Genomic DNA, 26815 nt, shown 5'->3' on the forward strand with positions numbered 1-26815 from the left:
GTTCTATAACATTACCGCAACACTGTGCCCTCAGCCACAGGCTATGGAGCCGATTGCTGTCAGTCACACTACATTAAATCCAATGCAGGTCAAAAGTTTTAGATTTAACTCTGTGCTGCCATCTAGTGGTAAAGTGTCTACATACACACTCACTCTGCAAGATTCACCAGTGTAATTATAAACAGGCCCTATATAATGTTGTCTCATGCACTTACATGTGATATAATGTGATTGGCTACAGCATTACAATATGATACAAAACTAAATGTATTAAAACGACAATGTATCCATTGATTGTAATGGGTATGCCAATACTGTATTTTTTTTTTTTGGGGGGGGGGTAATGTGGCCATAGGATTCTTGTGTCCATAGTACACAATGTCCTACACAGGAATATAAATAACCAATGTTTGTTGAATTATTTATCATGAAGGATTAGGCTCATTTAAAAGAAGGTCAAATTCACTAGAGAAAAAAACAACACAACGGTGAATGTCAGCCTTATATATATATATATATAGATATATATGTGTAATCATTTGTTAAAACATTCCATTGCTGTCTTCAACAAATAAATATCAGTGATCTTTGATGAGTTTGATGAGTTTGTACATATTTCTTGCCTGGACAATCCTTTCCTTATATTATTTTTTTGACGTAACGCGTCGGTCCGTATGACGCCGCATCTCTTTGTTGGTCCAGCGGCAGCTGCGCTCATGTTGTTGTAGCTACTCTCTCTCTCTCTCTCTCTGGAAATATTTTTCCTCTTTCGAAATATTTCGTCTCTTGTTTTCATCGCGGCCTGTACACATCCTAGTATCTAGCGTTTGGTATCATACCTTGTCACAATATCAAGTTAAACCGAGTAATGGACTCAGACGAAGGGTACAATTATGAATTCGACGAGGAGGAAGAGGAATGCAGCGAAGACAGCGCCGAGGAGGATCCCGAAGACGACACCCTGGAAGTGGAGTTGGATGATCCTGTTGTGGCCGGTGGAGAACGAGATGAATGTGGGGAGACCGGAGGCAGTGGCCTAGGGCCCGGTCAAGACGAAGAGGATTATCGGTTCGAGGTTTTGACTGCCGAACAGATCCTTCAGCATATGGTCGAGTGTATCAGGGAGGTCAATGATGTCATCCAGGTGAGGTGAAGGAAAGGCCGAGGATGTTGGGTCTCGGTAGGCCGCAAATTGTAAAAACGTAAACAGCTAATAATTTATCGGGTTAGTTTTACTGTCCATCACAAACAATCGTAGGTGACTGTAAAGCCTCAATGTATGTTAGCCTGTTTGTTAGCCAACCTTACCTAACTAGTTACAAACTAACGTTAGTAACGTTACCTTAGTTTAGGTACTGTAGCTAAATTACTCATTTCAACAAACTGTTACTGTAGCTAACCAGCTAACTAAATGAATGGTCTCTGTCTTGCTAGGGAAGCTGACTAAATTGTTTTCTCTTTAGTTTAGTCAATGAAGGTTTAGCTAACAAACCAATAACATCATGTTATATCTCTTGAATGACTAGTGCGCCTGGTTCAACGAGATATAAGTGAGTTGTCAACTGTGCCAAGATGCTGACCCAACTAGCTACAGTAAGATGAAGTTAAAAAACAATAATAATAATAATAATAACTATTAGACCCAGCCAGAAAACCTAACTAGTTTGGCTAGTCATCTTTGTCATTTCCCCTGTTGCCTACAACGTAGCTATTACAACACTGTCATCAACAGTATTTGTCTACTATCATGGCATCAAAATGGCGAAAGTAGCTAAACGTTACTGAGCTATTTTAGTTTGTTTTTTTGTTGAAATCCTATCAGCCCCCCTGTGTGTCCATAGTTTCACCTGGATTATCAACTAGCTCTCTTTGCTTATCTTTACTTTCCACTGTCTGGTTTTTTTTTGAGGCCTGTGCGCCTGAAACAACATGGCCGAACCTTGATTCCCACTTCTGTCAGCCACTGAGTTTGTCTGCAATGAATTGCACATTTTTATTTTTATTTTTTTATAAATCCTATTATTAGACACATTTTGAACAATAATAGCCTTATTTTGTCCGTGTAACTGACATGACCGTACTGCTAGTTACCGGTTAGTGTATTATAATCCAATGCTAAATAGCTAGCTAGTTGAGTGGCTGTCTTTTAATACAAGTTATGAAGCTTTCCCGGAGGCCATATAAAATGTGTATTTTTGCCTCCTCATTTTTTTTGTTACTCTTCTCTAGAACCCTGCAACGATAACAAGAATACTTCTTAGTCACTTCAATTGGGACAAAGAGAAACTGATGGAAAGGTTAGTCGTGCCATTGGCTCTTGTATGATTTGTTGTAAAAACAGTGTCATCTTCTTGTCTCTATTAGTGCCATCATTGTGTTAGGTTAGGTGGTCTGTTGAAGGGCCATATGGTCTGGTATTAAATATGAATAGACAGCATTACACAAGGAAATTGAATTGATCAAATTAATTGTCTGTTTACCAATTTCCCTGCAGACCCTTTTTAATGCTCCATTTGCGCTATGTCCAATAGTTAAAAGTCCCGAGATCTGGCACAGGTTTCACCTTTGTCTTGGTGCTCTAGTTTGGCTATGACTTATTGCCTTTCTATGTAACCGTTTGTTCTAGCATGACCTAAAGACCTTATTCTAGTGAATAATACACCAGCCAATTAAAGTAGCGTGTTTCCCAGCCAGTGATGACATGTCTTCTCTCACTAGATATTTTGATGGGAACCTTGACAAATTGTTCTCGGAATGCCATGTCATCAACCCCAGTAAGAAGTCGAGGACACGGCTGATGAACACGAGGTCCTCTGCTCAGGATCTTCCCTGTCAGATCTGCTACCTGAACTACCCAAACTCGGTCAGTACCCTACTCTGAAGGGAGAGATGCACAACTCCCTATCCACTAGGCAGTAGTGTACATCTGAAAGGATCAGGACATGCCAAGTCAGATCTCCTACCTGAACTACCCAAACTCAGTCAGTCAGTGTTATGAAGGGAGACACCCCCTAGCCTCTAACCAGCCTCTAACCCTTACCCCCTAGCCTCATACCCTTACCCCCTAGACTCTAACCCGCTAACCCTTACCCCCTAGCCACTAACCCTTAGCCCCTAGCCTCTTACCCTTACTCCCTAGCCTCTTACCCGCTAACCCATACCCCCTAGCCTCTAACCCATACCCCCTAGCCTCTAACCCATACCCCCTAGCCTCTAACCCATACCCCCTAGCCTCTAACCCATACCCCTAGCCTCTAACCCATACCCCCCCTAGCCTCTAACCCATACCCCCTAGCCTCTAACCCATACCCCCTAGCCTCTAACCCCCCTAGCCTCTAGCCTCTAACTCTCAGCCTCTAACCCATACCCCCTAGCCTCTTACCCATACCCCCTAGCCTCTATGACTGAAACTTCATCTTCCTCTCCCACAGTACTTCACTGGCCTGGAGTGTGGACACAAGTTCTGCATGCAGTGTTGGGGTGACTACTTGACTACCAAAATCATTGAGGAGGGGATGGGACAGGTAAGCATCACAAACACCTGTTTGTTTAACCAGAGAAAAGAGCCTTATGGTAAGAAACCCTTGGTGGGCGGGGCCTGGCAAGAGGTCAGCAGGAAGTAGTCAAGAAGAAAGCAATGCAATAGCACAGACAAAACGTTAAAACAATGACCTTTGACCAAGCGCTTATTCATACATACATACATTCATACACACAGCATGTATGTATGTACCGTTACCATGGACTGTAAACTCTTATTCTCACACAGGAAAAGCAATCATTGGGCTTTTTGTTGAGATGTGAAAAAATCTCACCATGTTTCCTTTCTCTTTCCTTAAAAAACAAACAAAAAAAGACAATTTCCTGCCCTGCTCACAGCTGTGATATATTGGTGGACGACAACACAGTCATGTAAGTGTTACGTCGCTGTCGCTTTACATTCCACAGCAGGTAGACTAGTGGTTACAGCGTTGGGACAGTCACTGAAAGGTTGCTGGTTTCCAAATACCCGCGCCGTCAAGATGAGAAATCTGTCTGTGCCCTTGAGCAAGACACTTAACCCCGATTTGCTCCAGGGGCTCCTTCCTGCTATGGAGGACCCTGTAAAAAAACAAACACATTTCACTGCATCTATCCGCTCTGTGACAGTAAAGCCTTTTATATTTATTATGTTTCAACATTACATACACGCTGCTAGTTCTACACGCTGCTAGTTCCGCACGCTGCTAGTTCCACACGCTGCTAGTTCCGCACGCTGCTAGTTCCGCACGCTGCTAGTTCTACACATTGCTAGTTCCGCGCTGCTAGTTCCGCGCGCTGCTAGTCCGCACGCTGCTAGTTATACGCTGCGCGCTGCTAGTTCCACACGCTGCTAGTTCACACGCTGCTAGTTCACGCTGCTAGTTCCACGCTGCTAGCTACACGCGCTGCTAGTTCCACACGCTGCTAGTTCACACGCGCTGCTAGTTCCACACGCTGCTAGTTCACGCGCTGCTAGTTCGCTGCTAGCGCTGCTAGTTCCGCACGCTGCTAGTTCCGCTAGTTCACGCGCTGCTAGTTCCACGCGCTGCTAGTTCCACGCTGCTACGCTGCTAGTTCCACACGCTGCTAGTTCCACACGCTGCTAGTTCCACACGCTGCTGCTAGTTCACGCGCTGCTAGTTTCACGCTGCGCTGCTAGTTCCACGCGCTGCTAGTTCTAGTTCCACGCGCTGCTAGTTCCACACGCTGCTAGTTCCGCACGCTGCTAGTTCTGCGCGCTGCTAGTTCTGCTGTTCGTTGCTAGCACGCTGCTAGTTCCACGCGCTGCTAGTTCCACGCGCTGCTAGTTCCACACGCTGCTAGTTCTGCGCGCTGCTAGTTCCACACGCTGCTAGTTCCACACGCTGCTAGTTCCACACGCTGCTAGTTCCACACGCTGCTAGTTCCACACGCTGCTAGTTCCACACGCTGCTAGTTCCACACGCTGCTAGTTCCACACGCTGCTAGTTCCACACGCTGCTAGTTCTACGCGCTGCTAGTTCCACGCGCTGCTAGTTCCACACGCTGCTAGTTCTAAGCGCTGCTAGTTCTACGCGCTGCTAGTTCTGCTGCTAGTTCTGCACGCTGCTAGTTCTGCACGCTGCTAGTTCTACGCGCTGCTAGTTCCACGCGCTGCTAGTTCTACGCGCTGCCTAGTTCTACGCGCTGCTTGTTCCACACGCTGCTAGTTCCACACGCTGCTAGTTCCACACGCTGCTAGTTCCACACGCTGCTAGTTCCGCACGCTGCTAGTTCCACGCGCTGCTAGTTCCACACGTGAGAGTTGAAGATGTAGAGTAGCAGATGAATTTATAAATCACATATTTTTGTTTTGTTGTATTTGTTCAAATCCACTACATTTTAATTATCATTTGAAAACCAAATGATTTTCCTATAGGAGACTGATCACAGAGTCCAAGGTGAAGTTGAAGTACCAACATTTGATTACCAATAGTTTTGTAGAGGTAAGATGTGTAATGTTCTTCATTGATTTTTATATATATATATATACATACACACACACACACACACACACACAGCATCTTGTGCTTTATATGGAGATGTCTGTACTCTAAAATACAATGTAGCTGTTTTCCATGTAAGCCTAGCTGTGAGAATATTGAATCTGTTCTTCAGATGTTAGATAATCTTGCTTGTTTGGGAGAAGAGGATTGGCATGTATTCCTTCTGCTTGTATCCCGCTTCTTATACTCCTGTCCTCTCGTCCTCAGTGCAATCGACTGTTAAAATGGTGCCCAGCGCCAGACTGTCATCACGTAGTCAAAGTCCAGTACCCAGATGCTAAGCCTGTGAGATGCACATGTGGCCGGCAGTTCTGGTAAGAGACAAGCCATACTGTGACTTACATTCCCTGCTTATTAGTTTTGTTTTTTGTACATCACACGTTCTCTGGTATGTAAAAGACCATCTACCACTAATACTCACACAGAAGACATCTTGGTTTTATTAACACACTGTTGTCACACAAATGGAATCCTATTTAAAAAAAGGCATTGATTTTAATGGTTACATGTGGATCTTTATTTCAACCCAATTCATTGCAGCTTCAACTGTGGCGAGAACTGGCATGATCCCGTCAAGTGTAAGGTATGTCACAACGGAGTCTAAATTCAACCCTCCCTGTCAGTGGTAATGTAATAGTGGTCAGACGCAGTCCACAAAAACAACTCTAACCCTTACCCCATATACATTTCATGTACTGTAGATCTGATAGGATAGGTGGTGGTAGCTTCACCTTGTCCCCTGATAGGATAGGTGGTGGTAGCTTCACCTTGTCCCCTGATAGGATAGGTGGTGGTAGCTTCTCCTTGTCCCCTGATAGGATAGGTGGTGGTAGCTTCACCTTGTCCCCTGATAGGATAGGTGGTGGTAGCTTCACCTTGTCCCCTGATAGGATAGGATAGGTGGTGGTAGCTTCACCTTGTCCCCTAGGATAGGTGGTGGTAGCTTCACCTTGTCCCCTGGTGATAGGTGGTAGCTTCACCTTGTCCCCTGATAGGATAGGTGGTGGTAGATAGGATAGGTGGTTAGCTTCACCTTGTCCCCTAGGATAGGTGGTAGCTTCAGGTAGGATAGGTGGTGGTAGCTTCACCTTGTCCCCTGACAGGATAGGTGGTAGCTTCACCTTGTCCCCTGATAGGATAGGTGGTGGTAGCTTCACCTTGTCCCCTGATAGGATAGGTGGTGGTAGCTTCACCTTGTCCCCTGATAGGATAGGTGGTGGTAGCTTCACCTTGGTGGTAGGTGGTGGTAGCTTCACCTTGTCCCCTGATAGGATAGGTGGTGGTAGCTTCACCTTGTCCCCTGACAGGATAGGTGGTGGTAGCTTCACCTTGTCCCCTGATAGGATAGGTGGTGGTAGCTTCACCTTGTCCCCCCTGAGCTTACCTTGGATAGGTGGTGGTAGCTTCACCTTGTCCCCTGATAGGATACCTTGTCCCCTGATAGGATAGGTGGTGGTAGCTTCACCTTGTCCCCTGTAGGATAGGTGGTAGCTTCACCTTGTCCCCTGATAGGATAGGTGGTGGTAGCTTCACCTTGTCCCCTGATAGGATAGGTGGTGGTAGCTTCACCTTGTCCCCTGATAGGATAGGTGGTGGTAGCTTCACCTTGTCCCTGATAGGATAGGTGGTGGTAGCTTCACCTTGTCCCCTGATAGGATAGGTGGTGGTAGCTTCAGGATAGGTGGGTGGTGGTAGCTTCACCTTGTCCCCTGATAGGATAGGTGGGTAGCTTCACCTTGTCCCCTGACAGGATAGGTGGTGGTAGCTTCACCTTGTCCCCTGATAGGATAGGTGGTGGTAGCTTCACCTTGTGGTGGTAGGTGGTGCTTCACCTTGTCCCCTGGTAGGCTTCACCTTGTCCCCTAGGGTGGTGGTAGCTTCACCTTGTCCCCTGATAGGATAGGTGGTGGTAGCTTGTCCCCTAGGTGGTGTCCCCTTGTCCCCTGATAGGATAGGTGGTGGTGAGGTGGTGGTAGCTTCACCTTGTCCCCTGATAGGATGGTGGTAGCTTCACCTTGTCCCCTGACAGGATAGGTGGTGGTAGCTTCACCTTGTCCCCTGATAGGATAGGTGGTGGTAGCTTCACCTTGTCCCCTGATAGGATAGGTGGTGGTAGCTTCACCTTGTCCCCTGATAGGATAGGTGGTGGTAGCTTCACCTTGTCCCCTGATAGGATAGGTGGTGGTAGCTTCACCTTGTCCCCTGATAGGATAGGTGGTGGTAGCTTCACCTTGTCCCCTGACAGGATAGGTGGTGGTAGCTTCACCTTGTCCCCTGACAGGATAGGTGGTGGTAGCTTCACCTTGTCCCCAGCTTCACCTTGTCCCCTAGGATAGGTGGTGGTAGCTTCACCTTGTCCCCTGATAGGATAGGTGGTGGTAGCTTCACCTTGTCCCCTGATAGGATAGGTGGTGGTAGCTTCACCTTGTCCCCTGATAGGATAGGTGGTGGGCTTCACCTTGTCCCCTGATAGGATAGGTGGTGGTAGCTTCACCTTGTCCCCTGATAGGATAGGTGGTGGTAGCTTCACCTTGTCCCCTGATAGGTAGGTGGTGGTGGTGGTAGCTTCACCTTGTCCCTGATAGGATAGGTGGTGGTAGCTTCACCTTGGATAGGTAGGTGGTGGTAGCTTCACCTTGTCCCCTGATAGGATAGGTGGTGGTAGCTTCACCTTGTCCCCTGATAGGATAGGTGGTGGTAGCCCTTGTCCCCTGACAGGATAGGTGGTGGTAGCTTCACCTTGTCCCCTGATAGGATAGGTGGTGGTAGCTTCACCTTGTCCCCTTGTCTTGTCCCTGATAGGATAGGTAGGATAGGTGGTGGTAGCTTCACCTTGTCCCCTGATAGGATAGGTGGTGGGCTTCACCTTGGTAGGTAGGTGGTGGTAGCTTCCTTGTCCCCTGATAGGATAGGTGGTGGTAGCTTCACCTTGTCCCCTGATAGGATAGGTGGTGGTAGCTTCACCTTGTCCCCTGATAGGATAGGTGGTGGTAGCTTCACCTTGTCCCCTGATAGGATAGGTGGTGGTAGCTTCACCTTGTCCCCTGATAGGATAGGTGGTGGTAGCTTCACCTTGTCCCCTGACAGGATAGGTGGTGTAGCTTCACCCCCTGATAGGATAGGTGGTGGTAGCTTCACCTTGTCCCCTGATAGGATAGGTGGTGGTAGCTTCACCTTGTCCCCTGATAGGATAGGTGGTGGTAGCTTCACCTTGTCCCCTGATAGGATAGGTGGTGGTAGCTTCACCTTGTCCCCTGATAGGATAGGTGGTGGTAGCTTAGCTTCACCTTGTCCCCTGATAGGATAGGTGGTGGTAGCTTCACCTTGTGGTAGGATAGGTGGTGGTAGCTTCACCTTGTCCCCTGATAGGATAGGTGGTGGTAGCTTCACCTTGTCCCCTGTACACCTTGTCCCCTGGATAGGTGGTGGTAGCTTCACCTTGTAGGTGGTGGTAGCTTCACCTTGTCCCCTGATAGGATAGGTGGTGGTAGCTTCACCTTGTCCCCTGACAGGTGGTAGCTTCACCTTGTGGTGGTAGGTTAGCTTCACCTTGTCCCCTGACAGGATAGGTGGTGGTAGCTTCACCTTGTCCCTGATAGGATAGGTGGTGGTAGCTTCACCTTGTCCCCTGGTAGGTGGTGGTAGCTTCACCTTGTCCCCCAGGATAGGTGGTGGTAGCTTCACCTTGTCCCCTGACAGGATAGGTGGTGGTAGCTTCACCTTGTCCCCTAGGAGGTGGTGGTAGCTTCACCTTGGATAGGTGGTGGTAGCTTCACCTTGTCCCCTACCAGGATAGGTAGAATGGTCACCATATTGCTTATCCTTTCAGTTCTCTCCACTAATGACCAATGGGTTGGTTCTAGACTGGCCCCTAGTCTACACATTTGTAGTTAGTGGTAAAGTGTGCTTGGGACAGAGGTCCCCTGACATTAACATAGTTATACTGTAATATAGTTACATTATCAAACGAAGATTGGTGACTTTGAACTTGTTGTATTGAATCTCTTTGTTGTAATCTTTCAGTGGTTGAGGAAATGGATCAAGAAGTGTGACGATGACAGCGAGACGTCTAACTGGATCGCAGCCAATACAAGGGTATTTAAAAAGGCTTAGCTCTAAATACAATCCTGGTCTGTTTTTTTATGGATCACTTGTGTGTCCTTCCCACGAAACCAGGTGGATTTGTATTTTGAGGATCTCTTTATTAAGCATTTTAGGACTGGTTTCCCCCAGACACAGATTACGCCTTATTCCTGGACTAAAAAGCATTCTTGGTGGATATTCTAGGCTTAATCTGTGTCAGGGAAACTGGCTCTTACATGTTGCTCTATAGTGCTGCCGCTGTGCGAACGATGGACTGTTACTGAGCCCCATCTCTGCTTGTCCATCTGTCCCTCAGGAGTGCCCCAAATGCCACGTGACCATTGAGAAGGACGGCGGCTGCAACCACATGGTGTGTCGGAACCAGAGCTGCAAGGCCGAGTTCTGCTGGGTCTGCCTGGGGCCCTGGGAACCACACGGCTCTGCCTGGTGGGTGGGGGGGGGATCTACCTCCTACAGACTAGTGCTATTTTACTGGAAGTCTATGGGTATCTGGGCGGCAGGGTAGCCTAGTGGTTAGAGCGTTGGACTAGTAACCGGAAGGTTGCAAGTTCAAATCCCTGAGCTGACAATCTGTCGTTCTACAAATCTGTCGTTCTGCCCCTGAACAGGCAGTTAACCCACTGTTCCTAGACCGTCCTTGAAAATAAGAATTTGTTCTTAACTGACTTGCCTGGTTAAATAAAGGTAAAAAAAAATATTTAAAAAATCTGCTAGCATGCTAGTAAGATACCCATAGACTTGCAGTCATTGTGCTAATGCTAGTTAGCATTGGCTCATGAAACTACCTCTAACTTCCTTCATACTGGCCACAGAAACATAAAAAGGGTATCGGCGAGTTCATCTGACTCTGGGGGGAAGTTGATTAATGACCTCACTGCCAACATTCAGAAGTATCCCTTTTAGATTCCATTATTGTCCTTCTGCTTTATCCCAACACCCCAGAAAGACACATACAGGTTGGAGCGGGGGGGGGGTCTGCCTTACTTGGGCAGCCGTGGAGCAGGTGTAGTGGTGGGGGTTATAGGCTAGGGGGTATGGGTTAGAGGCTAGGGGGTATGCGACTTCAACTGTGTGTGTGCGTGTATGTATGTATATAAGCAATTGTAGTGTGTGCAGTACTCTATATACACTGCTCAAAAAAATAAAGGGAACACTAAAATAACACATCCTAGATCTGAATGAATGAAATATTCTTATTAAATACTTTTTTCTTTACATAGTTGAATGTGCTGACAACAAAATCACACAAAAATTATCAATGGAAATCAAATTTATCAACCCATGGAGGTCTGGATTTGGAGTCACACTCAAAATTAAAGTGGAAAACCACACTACAGGCTGATCCAACTTTGATGTAATGTCCTTAAAACAAGTCAAAATGAGGCTCAGTAGTGTGTGTGGCCTCCAGCCACATGAGGTCTAGCATTGTTCTGCATTAGGAGGAACCCAGGGCTAACCACACCAGTATATGGTCTCACAAGGGGTCTGAGGATCTCATCTCGGTACCTAATGGCAGTCAGGCTACCTCTGGCGAGCACATGGAGATGCCAAAGAAATGCCACCCCACACCATGACTGACCCACCGCCAAACCGGTCATGCTGGAGGATGTTGCAGGCAGCAGAACGTTCTCCACGGCATCTCCAGACTGTCACGTCTGTCACATGTGCTCAGTGTGAACCTGCTTGCATCTGTGAAGAGCACAGGGTGCCAGTGGCGAATTTGCCAATCTTGGTGTTCTCTGGCAAATGCCAAACGTCCTGCACGGTGTTGGGCTGTGTGGACGTCGGGCCCTCATACCACCCTCATGGAGTCTGTTTCTGACCGTTTGAGCAGACACATGCACATTTGTGTCCTGCTGGAGGTCATTTTGCAGGGCTCTGGCAGTGCTCCTCCTTGCACAAAGGCGGAGGTAGCGGTCCTGCTGCTGGGTTGTTGCCCTCCTACGGCCTCCTCCACGTCTCCTGATGTACTGGCCTGTCTCCTGGTAGCGCCTCCATGCTCTGGACACTACGCTGACAGACACAGCAAACCTTCTTGCCACAGCTCGCATTGATGAGCTGCACTTCCTGAGCCACTTGTGTGGGTTGTAGACTCCGTCTCATGCTACCACTAGAGTGAAAGCACCGCCAGCATTCAAAAGTGACCAAAACATCAGCCAGGAAGCATAGGAACTGAGAAGTGGTCTGTGGTCACCACCTGCAGAACCACTCCTTTATTGGGGGTGTCTTGCTAATTGCCTATAATTTCCACCTGTTGTCTATTCCATTTGCACAACAGCATGTGAAATTCATTGTCAATCAGTGTTGCTTCCTAAGTGGACAGTTTGATTTCACAGAAGTGTGATTGACTTGGAGTTACATTGTGTTTAAGTGTTCCCTTTATTTTTTTGAGCAGTGTATATTGGGACTAAAATTTTTGTGTGGTTTTTTTTCTCCTCTCACTAATTCCTAGCTCTGTGTTTATTGTAGGTACAACTGCAACCGCTACAATGAGGATGATGCCAAGGCAGCGAGGGACGCCCAAGAGGTAACAGTGAGTCATGGTGTCTTTAGTGTTCCTCACTGTAGACTAGAATCACAACACAGTCCTGGTCTTTGTTGACCATCATGTATAATGACATATTTCCTCATTCCCACAACAGTTCAGTGATGGTGTAGTGGTGGTTATGCTAGTGGTGGCTATGCTGGTGGCGGTGTAGTGGTGGCTATGCTGGTGGCGGTGTCGTGGTGGTTATGCTGGTGGCGGTGTAGTGGTGGCTATGCTGGTGGCGGTGTAGTGGTGGTTATGCTGGTGGCGGTGTAGTGGTGGCTATGCTAGTGGTGGCTATGCTGGTGGCGGTGTAGTGGTGGCTATGCTGGTGGCGGTGTAGTGGTGGCTATGCTAGTGGTGGCTATGCTAGTGGTGGCTATGCTGGTGGCGGTGTAGTGGTGGCTATGCTGGTGGCGGTGTAGTGGTGGTTATGCTGGTGGCGGTGTAGTGGTGGCTATGCTAGTGGTGGCTATGCTGGTGGCGGTGTAGTGGTGGCTATGCTAGTGGTGGCTATGCTAGTGGTGGCTATGCGGGTGGCTATGCTAGTGGTGGCTATGCTGGTGGCGGTGTAGTGGTGGCTATGCTGGTGGCGGTGTCGTGGTGGTTATGCTGGTGGCGGTGTAGTGGTGGCTATGCTGGTGGCGGTGTAGTGGTGGCTATGCTGGTGGCGGTGTCGTGGTGGCTATGCTGGTGGCGGTGTCGTGGTGGCTATGCTGGTGGCGGTGTAGTGGTGGCGGTGTAGTGGTGGCTATGCTAGTGGTGGCGGTGTAGTGGTGGCTATGCTAGTGGTGGCGGTGTAGTGGTGGCTATGCTAGTGGTGGCTATGCGGGTGGCTATGCTAGTGGTGGCTATGCTGGTGGCGGTGTAGTGGTGGTTATGCTGGTGGCGGTGTAGTGGTGGCTATGCTAGTGACGGTGTGGTGGTGGCTATGCTAGTGACGGTGTGGTGGTGGCTATGCTAGTGACGGTGTGGTGGTGGCTATGCTAGTGACGGTGTGGTGGTGGCTATGCTAGTGACGGTGTGGTGGTGGCTATGCTAGTGGTGGTGGCTATGCTTGTGATGGTGTACTAGTGGTGGCTATGCTAGTGATGGTGGCTATGCTGGTGACGGTGTGGTGGTGGCTATGCTAGTGACGGTGTGGTGGTGGCTATGCTAGTGACGGTGTGGTGGTGGCTATGCTAGTGGTGGTGGCTATGCTTGTGATGGTGTACGAGTGGTGGTTATGCTGGTGGCGGTGTAGTGGTGGCTATGCTAGTGACGGTGTGGTGGTGGCTATGCTAGTGACGGTGTGGTGGTGGCTATGCTAGTGACGGTGTGGTGGTGGCTATGCTAGTGGTGGTGGCTATGCTTGTGATGGTGTACTAGTGGTGGCTATGCTAGTGATGGTGGCTATGCTGGTGGCAGTGTGGTGGTGGCTATACTAGTGATGGTGTAGTGGTGGCTATGCTAGTGGTGGTGGCTATGTTTGTGATGGTGTACGAGTGGTGGCTATGCTAGTGACGGTTTAGTGATGGCTATGCTAGTGACGGTGTGGTGGTGGCTATGCTGGTGGCGGTATAGTGGTGGCTATGCTAGTGATGGTGTACTAGTGGTGGCTATGCTAGTGATGGTGTACTTAAGCAATAAGGCCAGAGTGGGTATATGTGTGGTATATGGCTAATGTGGTGTGGTATATGGCTAATATACCACGGCTAGGGACTGTCCATAGGCATAATGCAACGCGAGTGCCTGGACACAGCCCTTAGCCGTGGTATGTTGGCACTATACCTCACCCCCCGAGGTGCCTTATTGCTATTATAAATGGGTTACCAATGTAATTAGAGCAGTAAAAATAGATGTTTAGTCAAACTCGTGGTATACCACGGCTGTCAGCCAATCAGCATTCAGGGCTCGAACCACCCAGTTTATAATGGTGGTTATGCCTGTTATTGGGTACTGGTGGTTATGGCATACTGGTGGTTATGCCTGTTATGGCATACTGGTGGTTATGCCTGTTATGGCATACTGGTGGTTATGGCATACTGGTGGTTATGCCTGTTATGGGGTACTGGTGGTTATGGCATACTGGTGGTTATGCCTGTTATGGCATACTGGTGGTTATGGCATACTGGTGGTTATGCCTGTTATGGGGTACTGGTGGTTATGGCATACTGGTGGTTATGCCTGTTATTGGCATACTGGTGGTTATGCCTGTAATTGGGTACTGGTGGTTATGCCTGTAATTGGGTACTGGTGGTTATGGCTGTTACGGGGGTACTGGTGGTTATGCCTGTTATGGCGTACTGGTGGTTATGCCTGTTATGGGGTACTGGTGGTTATGCCTGTGATGGCATACTGGTGGTGATGGCGTACTGGTGGTTATGCCTGTTACGGCGTACTGGTGGTTATGCCTGTTACGGCGTACTGGTGGTTATGGCGTACTGGTGGTTATGTCTGTGATGGCGTACTGGTGGTTATGCCTGTGATGGCATACTGGTGGTTATGCCTGTGATGGCATACTGGTGGTTATGCCTGTGATGGCATACTGGTGGTTATGCCTGTGATGGCATACTGGTGGTTATGCCTGTGATGGCGTACTGGTGGTTATGCCTGTGATGGCATACTGGTGGTTATGCCTGTGATGGCATACTGGTGGTTATGCCTGTTATTGGGTACTGGTGGTTATGCCTGTTATTGGGTACTGGTGGTTATGCCTGTTATTGGGTACTGGTGGTTATGCCTGTTATGGTGGTTATGCCTGTGATGGCATACTGGTGGTTATGGCTGTTATTGGGTACTGGTGGTTATGGCATACTGGTGGTTATGCCTGTTATGGCGTACTGGTGGTGGTTGTACTAGTGGTGGGGGGTTGTGCTAGTGGTTATACTAGTGGTGGGTGGGCTAGTGGTTATACTAGTAGTGGTGGGTGGGCTAGTGGTTATACTTGTAGTGGTGGGTGGCTAGTGGTGGGTGGGTGGGCTAGTGGTTATACTTGTAGTGGTGGGTGGGCTAGTGGTGGGTGGGTGGGCTAGTGGTTATACTTGTAGTGGTGGGTGGGCTAGTGGTGGGTGGGTGGGCTAGTGGTTATACTTGTAGTGGTGGGTGGGCTAGTGGTGGGTGGGTGGGCTAGTGGTTATACTTGTAGTGGTGGGTGGGCTAGTGGTGGGTGGGTGGGCTAGTGGTTATACTTGTAGTGGTGGGTGGGTGGGCTAGTGGTTATACTTGTAGTGGTGGGTGGGCTAGTGGTGGGTGGGTGGGCTAGTGGTTATACTTGTAGTGGTGGGTGGGCAGCTTTGCCACAGCTTTGGAAGTATGCTTAGGGTCTTTGTCCATTTGGAAGACCCAAGCTTTAACTTCCTGACTGATGTCTTGAGATGTTGCTTCAATATATCCAAATAATTTTCCTCCCTCATGATGCTATCTATTGTGTGAAGTGCACCAGTCCCTCCTGCAGCAAAGCACCCCCACAACATGATGCTGCCACCCCGTGCCTTAAGGTTGGGATGGTGTTCTTCAGCTAGCAAGCCTCCCCTTTTTCCTCCAAACAAAACAATGGTCATTATGGCCAAACAGTTCTATTTTTGTTTCATCAGACCAGAGGACATTTCTCCAAAAAGTACGGTCTTTGTCCCCATGTGCAGTTGCAAACCGTAGTCTGGCTTTTTTTATAGTGGTGATTTTGGAGCAGTGGCTTCTTCCTTGCTGAGAGGCCTTTCAGGTTATGTCGATATAGGACTCGTTTTACTGTGGACATAAATACTTTTGTACCCGTTTCCTCCAGCATCTTCACAAGGTCCTTTGCTGTTGTTCTGGGATTGATTTGCATGTTTCGCACCAAAGTACGTTCATCTCTAGGAGACAGAACGCGTCTCCTTCGTGAGCACTATGACGGCTGAGTGGTCCCATGGTGTTTATACTTGCGTACTATTGTTTGTACAGATGAACGCGGCACCTTAAGGTGTTTGGAAATTGTTTCCAAGGATGAATCAGACTTGTGGAGATCTAGAATTTTTGTTGAGGTCTTGGCTGATATTATTTTATGAGGTCTTGGCTGATTTATTTTGAGTTTCCCATGATGTCAAGCAAAGAAGCACTGAGTTTGAAGGTAGGCCTTGAAATACATCCACAAGTACAGCTCCAATTGACTCAAATGATGTCAATTAGCCTATCAGAAGCTTCTAAAGCCGGGACATTTTCTGGAATTTTCCAAGCTGTTTAAAGTCACAGTCAACTTAGTGTATGTAAACTTCTGACCCACTGGAATTGTGATACAGTGAATTATAAGTTAAATAATGTGTCTGTAAACAACTGTTGGAAAAATTACTTGTCAGGCACACAGTAGATTTCGTAACAAACTTGCCAAAACTATAGTTTAACAAGAAATTTGTGGAGTGGTTGAAAAACTAGTTTTATTGACTCCAACCTAAGTGTATGTAAACTTAAGACTTCAACTGTCTGCTGTGCTAGTTATGGTGTGCTGGTGGTGGTGGTGCTGCTAGTTATTGTGTTCTAGTGGTGGTGGTGCTGCTAGTTACTGTGTTCTAGTGGTGGTGCTGCTGCTAGTTACTGTGTTCTAGTGGTGGTGGTGCTGCTAGTTATGGTGTTCTAGTGGTGGTTGTGCTACTAGTTTTGGGTGTGCTAGTGATGCCAGTTATGGTGTACTAGTGGTGGGTGGGTGTGCTGCTAGTGGTGGTGGGTGGGTGTGCTGCTAGTGGTGGTGGGTGGGTGTGCTGCTAGTGGTGGTGGGTGGGTGTGCTGCTAGTGGTGGTGGGTGGGTGTGCTGCTAGTGGTGGTGGGTGGGTGTGCTGCTAGTGGTGGTGGGTGGGTGTGCTGCTAGTGGTGGGCGGTGGGTGGGTGTGCTGCTAGTGGTGGGCGGTGGGTGGGTGTGCTGCTAGTGGTGGGTGGTGGGTGGGTGTGCTGCTAGTGGTGGGTGGTGGGTGGGTGTGCTGCTAGTGGTGGGTGGTGGGTGGGTGTGCTGCTAGTGGTGGGTGGTGGGTGGGTGTGCTGCTAGTGGTGGGTGGGTGTGCTGCTAGTGGTGGGTGGGTGTGCTGCTAGTGGTGGGTGGTGGGTGGGTGGGTGTGCTGCTAGTTGTGGGTGGTGGGTGGGTGTGCTGCTAGTTGTGGGTGGTGGGTGGGTGTGCTGCTAGTTGTGGGTGGTGGGTGGGTGTGCTGCTAGTTGTGGGTGGTGGGTGGGTGTGCTGCTAGTTGTGGGTGGGTGGGTGTGCTGCTAGTGGTGGTGGGTGGGTGTGCTGCTAGTGGTGGTGGGTGGGTGTGCTGCTGGTGGTGGGTGTGCTGCTGGTGGTGGGTGTGCTGCTAGTGGTGGGTGTGCTGCTAGTGGTGGTGGGTTTGCTGCTAGTAGTGGTGGGTGTGCTGCTAGTTATGGTGTTCTAGTGGTGGTTGTGCTACTAGTTTTGGGTGTGCTAGTGATGCCAGTTATGGTGTACTAGTGGTGGGTGGGTGGGTGTGCTGCTAGTGGTGGTGGGTGGGTGTGCTGCTAGTGGTGGTGGGTGGGTGTGCTGCTAGTGGTGGTGGGTGGGTGTGCTGCTAGTGGTGGTGGGTGGGTGTGCTGCTAGTGGTGGTGGGTGGGTGTGCTGCTAGTGGTGGTGGGTGGGTGTGCTGCTAGTGGTGGGTGGTGGGTGGGTGTGCTGCTAGTGGTGGGTGGTGGGTGGGTGTGCTGCTAGTGGTGGGTGGTGGGTGGGTGTGCTGCTAGTGGTGGGTGGTGGGTGGGTGTGCTGCTAGTGGTGGGTGGTGGGTGGGTGTGCTGCTAGTGGTGGGTGGTGGGTGGGTGTGCTGCTAGTGGTGGGTGGTGGGTGGGTGTGCTGCTAGTGGTGGGTGGTGGGTGGGTGTGCTGCTAGTGGTGGGTGGTGGGTGGGTGTGCTGCTAGTGGTGGGTGGTGGGTGGGTGTGCTGCTAGTGGTGGGTGGTGGGTGGGTGTGCTGCTAGTGGTGGGTGGTGGGTGGGTGTGCTGCTAGTGGTGGGTGGTGGGTGGGTGTGCTGCTAGTTGTGGGTGGTGGGTGGGTGTGCTGCTAGTAGTGGGTGGTGGGTGGGTGTGCTGCTAGTTGTGGGTGGTGGGTGGGTGTGCTGCTAGTTGTGGGTGGTGGGTGGGTGTGCTGCTAGTTGTGGGTGGTGGGTGGGTGTGCTGCTGGTGGTGGGTGGGTGTGCTGCTGGTGGGTGGGTGTGCTGCTGGTGGTGGGTGTGCTGCTAATGGTGGTGGGTGGGTGGGTGTGCTGCTAGTGGTGGGTGTGCTGCTAGTGGTGGTGGGTGTGCTGCTAGTGGTGGTGGGTGTGCTGCTAGTGGTGGTGGTGGGTGTGCTGCTAGTGGTGGTGGTGGTGGGTGGGTGGGTGTGCTGCTAGTGGTGGTTGTGCTGCTAGTGGTGGGTGTGCTGCTAGTGGTGGGTGTGCTGCTAGTGGTGGTGGGTGTGCTGCTAGTGGTGGTGGGTGTGCTTCTAGTGGTGGTGGGTGTGCTGCTAGTGGTGGTGGTGGGTGTGCTGCTAGTGGTGGTGGTGGTGGGTGGGTGGGTGTGCTGCTAGTGGTGGGTGTGCTGCTAGTGGTGGTGGTGGTGGGTGGGTGGGTGTGCTGCTAGTGGTGGTGGTGGTTGTGCTGCTAGTGGTGGTGGTGGTTGTGCTGCTAGTGGTGGTGGTGGTTGTGCTGCTAGTGGTGGTGGTTGTTGTGCTGCTAGCGGTGGTTATGCTAGTAGGGGTGGTTATGCTAGTGGCAGTGGTGGCGGTGGTGGCGGTGGTTATGCTAGTGGCGGTGGTTATGCTAGTGGCGGTGGTTATGCTAGTGGCGGTGGTTATGCTAGTGGCGGTGGTTATGCTAGTGGCGGTGGTTATGCTAGTGGCAGTGGTTATGCTAGTAGCGGTGGTGCCGGTGGTTATGCTAGTAGCGGTGGTTATGCTAGTAGCGGTGGTGGTGGTGGTTATGCTAGTAGCGGTGGTGGCGGTGGTTATGCTAGTAGCGGTGGTGGCGGTGGTTATGCTAGTGGCGGTGGTTATGCTAGTGGTGGCGGTGGTTATGCTAGTGGTGGCGGTGGTTATGCTAGTGGTGGCGGTGGTGGCGGTGGTTATGCTAGTAGCGGTGGTGGTGGCGGTGGTTATGCTAGTGGCGGTGGTTATGCTAGTAGCGGTGGTGGCGGTGGTTATGCTAGTAGCGGTGGTGGTGGCGGTGGTTATGCTAGTGGCGGTGGTTATGCTAGTAGTGGTTATACTAGTGATGACGAGCATGTATAATGATAAACATATTCACCCAGGCTTGATGATTGTTCTAATTTTAAGAGCCAGGCGTTGTCCCTCCTCCTCCTCCTCCAGCGGTCCAGGGCAGCCCTGCAGAGGTACCTGTTCTACTGCAACCGTTACATGAACCACATGCAGTCGCTGCGCTTCGAGCACAAGTTGTACGCCGGGGTCAAGGCCAAGATGGAGGAGATGCAGCATCACAACATGTCCTGGATCGAGGTGCAGTTCCTGAAGAAGGCCGTGGACGTGCTGTGTCAGTGTCGCTCCACACTCATGTTCACCTACGTCTTCGCCTTCTACCTCAAGAAGAACAACCAGTCCATCATCTTTGAGGTAACTTTTCACAGCTAGAGTCCTAACCCTTCTACTCAAAACCTTCTACCTGAAAAAGAACAACCAGTCCATCATCTTTTTGGTAACTTTACAGCTATAGTCCTAACCCAAACCCTTCTACCATCTTTGAGGTGAGGGAGGGTAGAGAAGGGAGAGGGGGAGTAGAGACGGGAGAGGGGGAGTAGAGAAGGGAGAAGGGAGAGGGGGAGTAGAGAAGGGAGAGGGGGGGGAGTAGAGAAGGGAGAGGGGGTAGAGAGGGGGAGTAGAGAAGGGAGAGGGGGTAGAGAGGGGGAGTAGAGAAGGGGGGGGGGGTAGAGAAGGGAGAGGGGGAGTAGAGAAGGGAGGGGGGGGTAGAGAAGGGAGGGGGGTAGAGAAGGGAGAGGGGGAGTAGAGAAGGGAGGGGGGTAGAGAAGGGAGAGGGGGAGTAGAGAAGGGAGAGGGGGGGGTAGAGAAGGGAGAGGGGGGGTAGAGAAGTGAGGGCTACAAGTCAAGGTCTCCTCTCTAAAGTAGTGGCCCTATACTATACACAGAGTTTACGAAACCCAGCAGCATTGCAGTTCTTGACACACTCAAACTGGTGCGCATGGCACCTACTACCATACCCCGTTCAAAGGCACGTACCTATTTAGTATTTCTCATTCACACTCAATTGCACACATACACACAATCCATGTCTCAAGTCTTAAATGTCTCAAGACATTTCACAATCCATGTCTCAAGACTTCTCCCCTTCATCTACACTGACAATCTTTCGCCTGGTCAGCATGTCACAGAAAGAGCAGGTGTTCTTAATGTTTTGTACATTCAGTGTATATACTATGACTGAACCCAAGCGGTCCTCTTTTAGAACAATCAGGCTGACTTGGAGAACGCTACGGAGGTTCTGTCTGGATATCTGGAGCGGGACATCTCCCAGGACTCTCTGCAGGACATCAAACAGAAAGTACAGGACAAGTACAGGTGAGTTCAAACCTGGAATAGATGTCTTTATTATGACAGGAAGTACAGGTGAGTTCTATACCTGGTATAGATGTCTTTATTATGACAGGAAGTACAGCTGAGTTCTATACCTGGTATAGATGTCTTTATTACGACAGGAAGTACAGCTGAGTTCTATACCTGGTATAGATGTCTTTTATTATGACAGGAAGTACAGGTGAGTTCTATACCTGGTATAGATGTCTTTTATTATGACAGGAAGTACAGGTGAGTTCTATACGTGATATAGATGTCTTTATTATGACAGGAAGTACAGCTGAGTTCTATACCTGGTATAGATGTCTTTATTATGACAGGAAGTACAGCTGAGTTCTATACCTGGTATAGAGGTCTTTTATTATGACAGGAAGTACAGCTGAGTTCTATACCTGGTATAGATGTCTTTATTATGACAGGAAGTACAGCTGAGTTCTATACCTGGTATAGATGTCTTTTATTATGACAGGAAGTACAGGTGAGTTCTATACCTGGTATAGATGTCTTTATTACGACAGGAAGTACAGCTGAGTTCTATACCTGGTATAGATGTCTTTATTATGACAGGAAGTACAGCTGAGTTCTATACCTGGTATAGATGTCTTTATTATGACAGGAAGTACAGCTGAGTTCTATACCTGGTATAGATGTCTTTATTATGACAGGAAGTACAGCTGAGTTCTATACCTGGTATAGATGTCTTTATTATGACAGGAAGTACAGCTGAGTTCTATACCTGGTATAGATGTCTTTATTATGACAGGAAGTACAGCTGAGTTCTATACCTGGTATAGATGTCTTTTATTATGACAGGAAGTACAGGTGAGTTCTATACGTGATATAGATGTCTTTATTATGACAGGAAGTACAGCTGAGTTCTATACCTGGTATAGATGTCTTTTATTATGACAGGAAGTACAGGTGAGTTCTATACCTGGTATAGATGTCTTTATTATGACAGGAAGTACAGCTGAGTTCTATACCTGGTATAGATGTCTTTATTATGACAGGAAGTACAGCTGAGTTCTATACCTGGTATAGATGTCTTTATTATGACAGGAAGTACAGCTGAGTTCTATACCTGGTATAGATGTCTTTTATTATGACAGGAAGTACAGGTGAGTTCTATACGTGATATAGATGTCTTTATTACGACAGGAAGTACAGCTGAGTTCTATACCTGGTATAGATGTCTTTTATTATGACAGGAAGTACAGCTGAGTTCTATACCTGGTATAGATGTCTTTTATTATGACAGGAAGTACAGCTGAGTTCTATACGTGATATAGATGTCTTTATTATGACAGGAAGTACAGCTGAGTTCTATACCTGGTATAGATGTCTTTATTATGACAGGAAGTACAGGTGAGTTCTATACCTGGTATAGATGTCTTTATTACGACAGGAAGTACAGGTGAGTTCTATACGTGATATAGATGTCTTTATTACGACAGGTTGGTCTGTAACAGGATAGATGATTTAATAGATCAGTGTATCTATGAAATGATACCAGATTTGTCTTTTTGTACTATGACATTTCAATGGCAATGTTGGGAGGAGGATTGTAAATATGTCTACTATGAGGCTGGTGTCATTGATCAGCGATTCATTTAATCAGAAATGGTCTCTTGTTCCGTTTTATTTGTCTCTGTTGTCAAAGCCAAATGTGGATTAGTTGGCTACGCTACAGCATTATAGGTAGCTACAGCAGGGTAGCCTAGTGGTTAGAGCGTTGGACTAGTAACCGGAAGGTTGCAAGTTCAAACCCCTGAGCTGACAAGGTACAAATCTGTTGTTCTGCCCCTGAACAGGCAGTTAACCCCACTGTTCCTAGGCCGTCATTGGAAATAAGAATTTGTTCTTAACTGATTTGCCTTTTTAAATAAAGGTAAAATAAAAAAAATATCAGAATGAGACCAGACTGATTTTTAAAATGAGCCTTCCTCTCCTCACTGTTTCCTGTTTCCTGTCCTCCAGATACTGTGAGAGTCGGCGTCGGGTGCTGCTGCAACATGTGCATGAGGGCTATGAGAAGGACCTCTGGGAATACATAGAAGATTAAGACTCTTTACTAAAAGAGAAACCTCTACAGACTAGAGCGCTGATGCAATGCCACGGGGGCAGGTTGTTGCTGATCTTCCCAATATTGCATTTTTTTTCTCCTCCTCTTGGGTTTTGTTTAATGGAAAAAGTTTAAAATAAATTATATCAAAATAATAAAAAATAATTTAAAAAAAGTAGAATATTTCAAACATTAATCGTACAACAGTATTGTTTGTAGCAGATTGGATTGTGAGGACAAAAAAAAAAGAACTCCCCCCGCTTCTCTCAATTGGTCGCTATAGTAACATCATTCCCCCCCCGCCCCCACCCACTGTTCAGTTTCCCAGTGATGTATTTTATCTGTTGACTTTTAAAGTACCCTTGTGTGGGACATGGGTTTGTGTTCAAGCCATGTTCATTAAATGTGGTTAGATCACATGTAGGGTTTTTTTTTTGAATGTTGATTTGCTGATTGTAAAGGTGCTGAACCACGTGGGTTGACAGGAGGGAAAAGACCCTGGGGAGTGCAGGAAAAAGGAAATGTGTTTTTCAGTTTGTAAATAACGCATATGCATGGAACAGCAAAGTGTGGCCGTTTTCTTTCATTTGTCTTTTTATTTTTTTTTGAAAAATATTTATTCTTTTTTTTTTTTTGAAAAATATTCAATAGAGTTGCTGTGTAGAAGACAAGTTCGCTCCTGCTTTAAAAGAAAAATGTATTCTTTGGTGAGGGTTTGGAAGCTGTTGAACGAGCGATGAAACTCTGACCGGGTTGTAAGTAGCTTTTTGAAAGCAATTCTGACAAAACTAAATCCACCTAAAAGGATAGCATTAGGTGAGAGAATGAGACTAAAGAACAAGCCATCTTCTTCTTCTTTTTAACAGCAAGCCAGACTGTAGTTCAGGTAATATATTGATTTATTCATAGTTGGAATTGACCTTGCAACCTTCAGAAGTTATCAGCTAATTGCACCTGAGGGGGTTTTGAGAAATGAACAGAGAATGACTTCGCTGTGTCCCAAGTGGCTCCATATTATCTATATTGTACACTATGGGCCCTGGTCAATAGTAATGCATTATATAGGGAATAGAGTGCCGTTTGGGATGAAGGTAATGTCCTGTTTGTTCTAACCCCCCCCCCTCCTTCCCTCTTGTTCTTCCATCACCACCCCTCCTCCTGTTTCTCCTTAGAAGTTGTAATTTCCAGATAACACACTACCAACTGTTTCATGAGAGCCAAATTGAGTGACATTCACTCATTAAAAAAAAATAAACAAATGTATTTCTTTTTTCAGACTTGAGCTTTTCCTCATGGTTTTTTTGTTTGCACCTTGGTAACCTGGCAGGCGGTAGAGCACCGTGGTAACCTGGGAGGCGGTAGGGCACCGTGGTAACCTGGCAGGCGGTAGGGCACCGTGGTAACCTGGCAGGCGGTAGGGCACCGTGGTAACCTGGCAGGCGGTAGGGCACCGTGGTAACCTGGGAGGCGGTAGGGCACCGTGGTAACCTGGCAGGCGGTAGGGCACCGTGGTAACCTGGCAGGCGGTAGGGCACCGTGGTAACCTGGCAGGCGGTAGGGCACCGTGGTAACCTGGCAGGCGGTAGGGCACCGTGGTAACCCGGCAGGCGGTAGGGCACCGTGGTAACCCGGCAGGCGGTAGGGCACCGTGGTAACCCGGCAGGCGGTAGGGCACCGTGGTAACCTTGCAGGCGGTAGGGCACCGTGGGTAACCTGGGAGGCGGTATGTAATTCCCTTAAAGGGCTGTTTTAAACTTGAGTCAGTCAGCATGACTACATGACCTAGTCCCCTAAAGAAGTAGGAACTGTGACAGACCTGGCTGACAAGACGTACCCCATAACCCCTCCCCTTTCTTTATCTGTTGTGTAAAGGAGTATGGTTTTCGATAGCACCATCCAGATGAGCTATACACACTGCTTCGTGGGCTTTGAGGAACAGGTCTTGTCCGACAACTGCATTTAAAATATATATATATAAGGACTGAGCATAAAGCAGCGCTGATGTTTTTGAGATGTCTGTTGTTGTAAAGCTTTGGCATCTAGGCTAGACTATGAGAGTGGCGTTTACACTGGTTGCTAGTCTGAAATGCCACCCTATTCCCTATATAGTGCACTACTTTTGACCACAGACCAATGGGGAGTGGAGCACCTATAGGAGATAGGTTGTCATTTGGAAAGCAGCCTGGGTTGTACCAACATGGTAACATGATGCCATTTTACCTTCATAACACTTTCCAGTTTTATACGAGCTTACGAGGTCCAAAACGAGACAAACCCGAGCCCAGAGAAGTGGCTGGACTAGTCGCAGTGCTGTCCTCAGTCAGTGTTTGTTGGTATTTCTCAATGCACTGTAGCCCTCGAGAAATACAAGAGTCTGGCATTTGACATTGATGTGGCTGACAAGACGGAAACAAAGATTTCTCTTCACCAAAGTGTGAATCATCTGAAAATACTATTTTTTATCTCTTTGTTTCTGATACTTTCTGTGAAAAGGGAAGTTCAGACACAGTTGCTTTCATGTATTATAACCATTCTTACAAACAAAATGTCCTATTTAAATAAATGTCATTCAAAAGGAATTTTTGTTATACGATTTTGTTTCTTTTAGACCAAATATAATTAACGTTTGAACACTTGGCTCCTGTTCACATTCCACCTGCATCAAATATCATAGACCAATAAACACAGTGCATTCATACCCCTTGACCTTTTCCACATTTTGTTACGTTACAGCCTTAGAATGTAGTCAATTGTTTTTCTCCCCTCAATCTATACACAATACCCCATAATGACAAAGCATAAACTAGTTTTTAGACATTTTCAGAAATGTATTAAAAATAAACTGAAATCACATTTACAATAAGTATTAAGACCCTATTCTTAGTACTTTGTTGAAGCACCTTTGGCAGCGATTACAGCCTCCAGTCTTCTTGGGTATGACGCTACAAGCTTGTCACACCTGTATTTGGAGAGTTTCTCCCATTCTTCTCTGCTGATCCTTTCTAGCTCTGTCAGGTTGGATGGGGAGCATCGCTGCACAGCTATTTTCAGGTCTCTCCAGAGATGTTTGATCGGGTTCAAGTCCGGACTCTGGCCAGGTCACTCAAGGACATTCGGAGACTTGTCCCGAAGCCACTCCTGCGTTGTCTTTGCTGTGTGCTTAGGATTGCTGTCCTGTTGGAAGGTGAACCTTCGACCCAGTCTGAGGTCCCGAGCGCTCTGGAGAAGGAATTCATCAAGGGATCTCTCTGTACTTTGCTCTGTTCATCTTTCCCTCGATCCTGACTAGTCTCCCAGTCCCTGCTGCTGAAAAGCATCCCACAGCATGATGCTGCCACCACCATGCTTCACCGTAGGGATGGTGCCAGGTTTCCTCCAGACGTGATGCTTGGCATTCAGGCCAAATAGTTCAATCTTGGTTTTATCAGACCAGAGAATCTTGTTTCTCAAGGTCTGAATCCTTTCGGTGCGTTTTGGCAAACTCCAAACGGGCTGTAATGTGCCTTTTACTGAGGAGTGGCTTCCGTCTGGCCACAGAGATGGTTGTCCTTCTGGAAGGTTCTCCCATCTCCACAGAGGAGCTCTGTCAGAGTAACCATCAGATTCTTGGTCACCTCCCTGACCAAGGCCCTTCTCCCCTGATTGCTCAGATTTAGGAAGTGTCTTGGTAGTTCCAAACTTCTTCCATTTAAGAATGAGGGAGGCCACTGTGTGCTTGGGGACATTCAAAGCTGAAGACATTTTTTGCTACCCTTCCCCAGATCTGTGCCTCAACACAGTCCTGTCTCTGAGCTCTACGGGCAATTCCTTCGACCTCATGGCTTGGTTTTTGCTCTGACATGCACTGCCAACTGTGGGACCTTTATATAGACAGGTGTGTGCCTTTCCAAATCATGTCCAATCAATTGAATTTACCACAGGTGAACTCCAAGTTGTAAAAACATCTCAACGTTTATCAATCGCAACAGGATGCACCTGAGCTCAATTTAAGAATTTTATAGCAAATAGTCTGAATTCTTATGTAAATTTTAAGGTATATTTTATTTGTAATAAA

At 48.0% G+C, this 26815-nt stretch overlaps 1 protein-coding gene and 5 long non-coding RNA genes across 11 annotated transcripts; 4 read left to right on the plus strand and 2 right to left on the minus strand.

The window, feature by feature from the left end:
- Positions 1-684: 684 nt before the first annotated feature.
- LOC112241154 (E3 ubiquitin-protein ligase arih1) lies at positions 685-25340 on the plus strand. 4 transcript variants are annotated; one of them, XM_042318036.1, is made up of 14 exons: positions 687-1144; positions 2230-2297; positions 2719-2863; positions 3432-3524; positions 3857-3912; positions 5420-5486; positions 5754-5860; positions 6087-6129; positions 9570-9641; positions 9946-10076; positions 12120-12183; positions 19464-19724; positions 20572-20684; positions 22677-25340. In XM_042318036.1, exons 1-14 carry the CDS (start codon positions 869-871, stop codon positions 22759-22761), a joined length of 1581 nt encoding a protein of 526 aa, XP_042173970.1. In that variant the 5' UTR covers positions 687-868; the 3' UTR covers positions 22762-25340. The 4 variants fall into 4 exon arrangements, with proteins under 4 accessions (XP_042173972.1, XP_042173970.1, XP_042173969.1 ...); XM_042318035.1 differs by having other exon boundaries at positions 12120-12177; positions 19431-19724; XM_042318037.1 differs by having other exon boundaries at positions 12120-12177.
- Positions 6250-7136, plus strand: LOC121845861. 3 transcript variants are annotated; one of them, XR_006082818.1, is made up of 4 exons: positions 6250-6297; positions 6514-6546; positions 6619-6759; positions 7031-7136. It is a non-coding gene; the product is annotated as an uncharacterized LOC121845861 (long non-coding RNA). The 3 variants fall into 3 exon arrangements; XR_006082819.1 differs by having other exon boundaries at positions 6250-6264; XR_006082820.1 differs by having other exon boundaries at positions 6280-6300.
- On the minus strand, positions 6609-7679 carry LOC121845863. Its single transcript, XR_006082822.1, has 5 exons — positions 7561-7679; positions 7282-7353; positions 6976-7151; positions 6668-6775; positions 6609-6634 (listed from the first exon to the last, which is right to left on the minus strand). It is a non-coding gene; the product is annotated as an uncharacterized LOC121845863 (long non-coding RNA).
- On the plus strand, positions 8023-8705 carry LOC121845862. The gene is made up of 3 exons (XR_006082821.1): positions 8023-8091; positions 8454-8638; positions 8669-8705. It is a non-coding gene; the product is annotated as an uncharacterized LOC121845862 (long non-coding RNA).
- On the plus strand, positions 8874-9164 carry LOC121845864. The gene is made up of 3 exons (XR_006082823.1): positions 8874-8884; positions 8992-9058; positions 9111-9164. It is a non-coding gene; the product is annotated as an uncharacterized LOC121845864 (long non-coding RNA).
- LOC121845865 lies at positions 8905-9298 on the minus strand. The gene is made up of 3 exons (XR_006082824.1): positions 9231-9298; positions 9008-9043; positions 8905-8936 (listed from the first exon to the last, which is right to left on the minus strand). It is a non-coding gene; the product is annotated as an uncharacterized LOC121845865 (long non-coding RNA).
- Positions 25341-26815: the final 1475 nt, after the last annotated feature.

The sequence above is a fragment of the Oncorhynchus tshawytscha genome, unplaced genomic scaffold (genome assembly GCF_018296145.1).
Source record: "Oncorhynchus tshawytscha isolate Ot180627B unplaced genomic scaffold, Otsh_v2.0 Un_contig_4866_pilon_pilon, whole genome shotgun sequence".
In the NCBI taxonomy this organism is placed as follows: Eukaryota; Metazoa; Chordata; class Actinopteri; order Salmoniformes; family Salmonidae; genus Oncorhynchus; species Oncorhynchus tshawytscha.

Bases quoted from the DNA above. Each gene is read 5' to 3' on its own strand.
- LOC112241154 (XM_042318035.1), top strand. From the start codon at position 869: ATGGACTCAGACGAAGGGTACAATTATGAATTCGACGAGGAGGAAGAG. The intron at 3,913-5,419 runs GTAAGTGTTACG...ATTTTCCTATAG, and splicing joins GTGGACGACAACACAGTCAT to GAGACTGATCACAGAGTCCA. The intron at 10,077-12,119 runs GTGGGTGGGGGG...TGTTTATTGTAG, and splicing joins GAACCACACGGCTCTGCCTG to GTACAACTGCAACCGCTACA.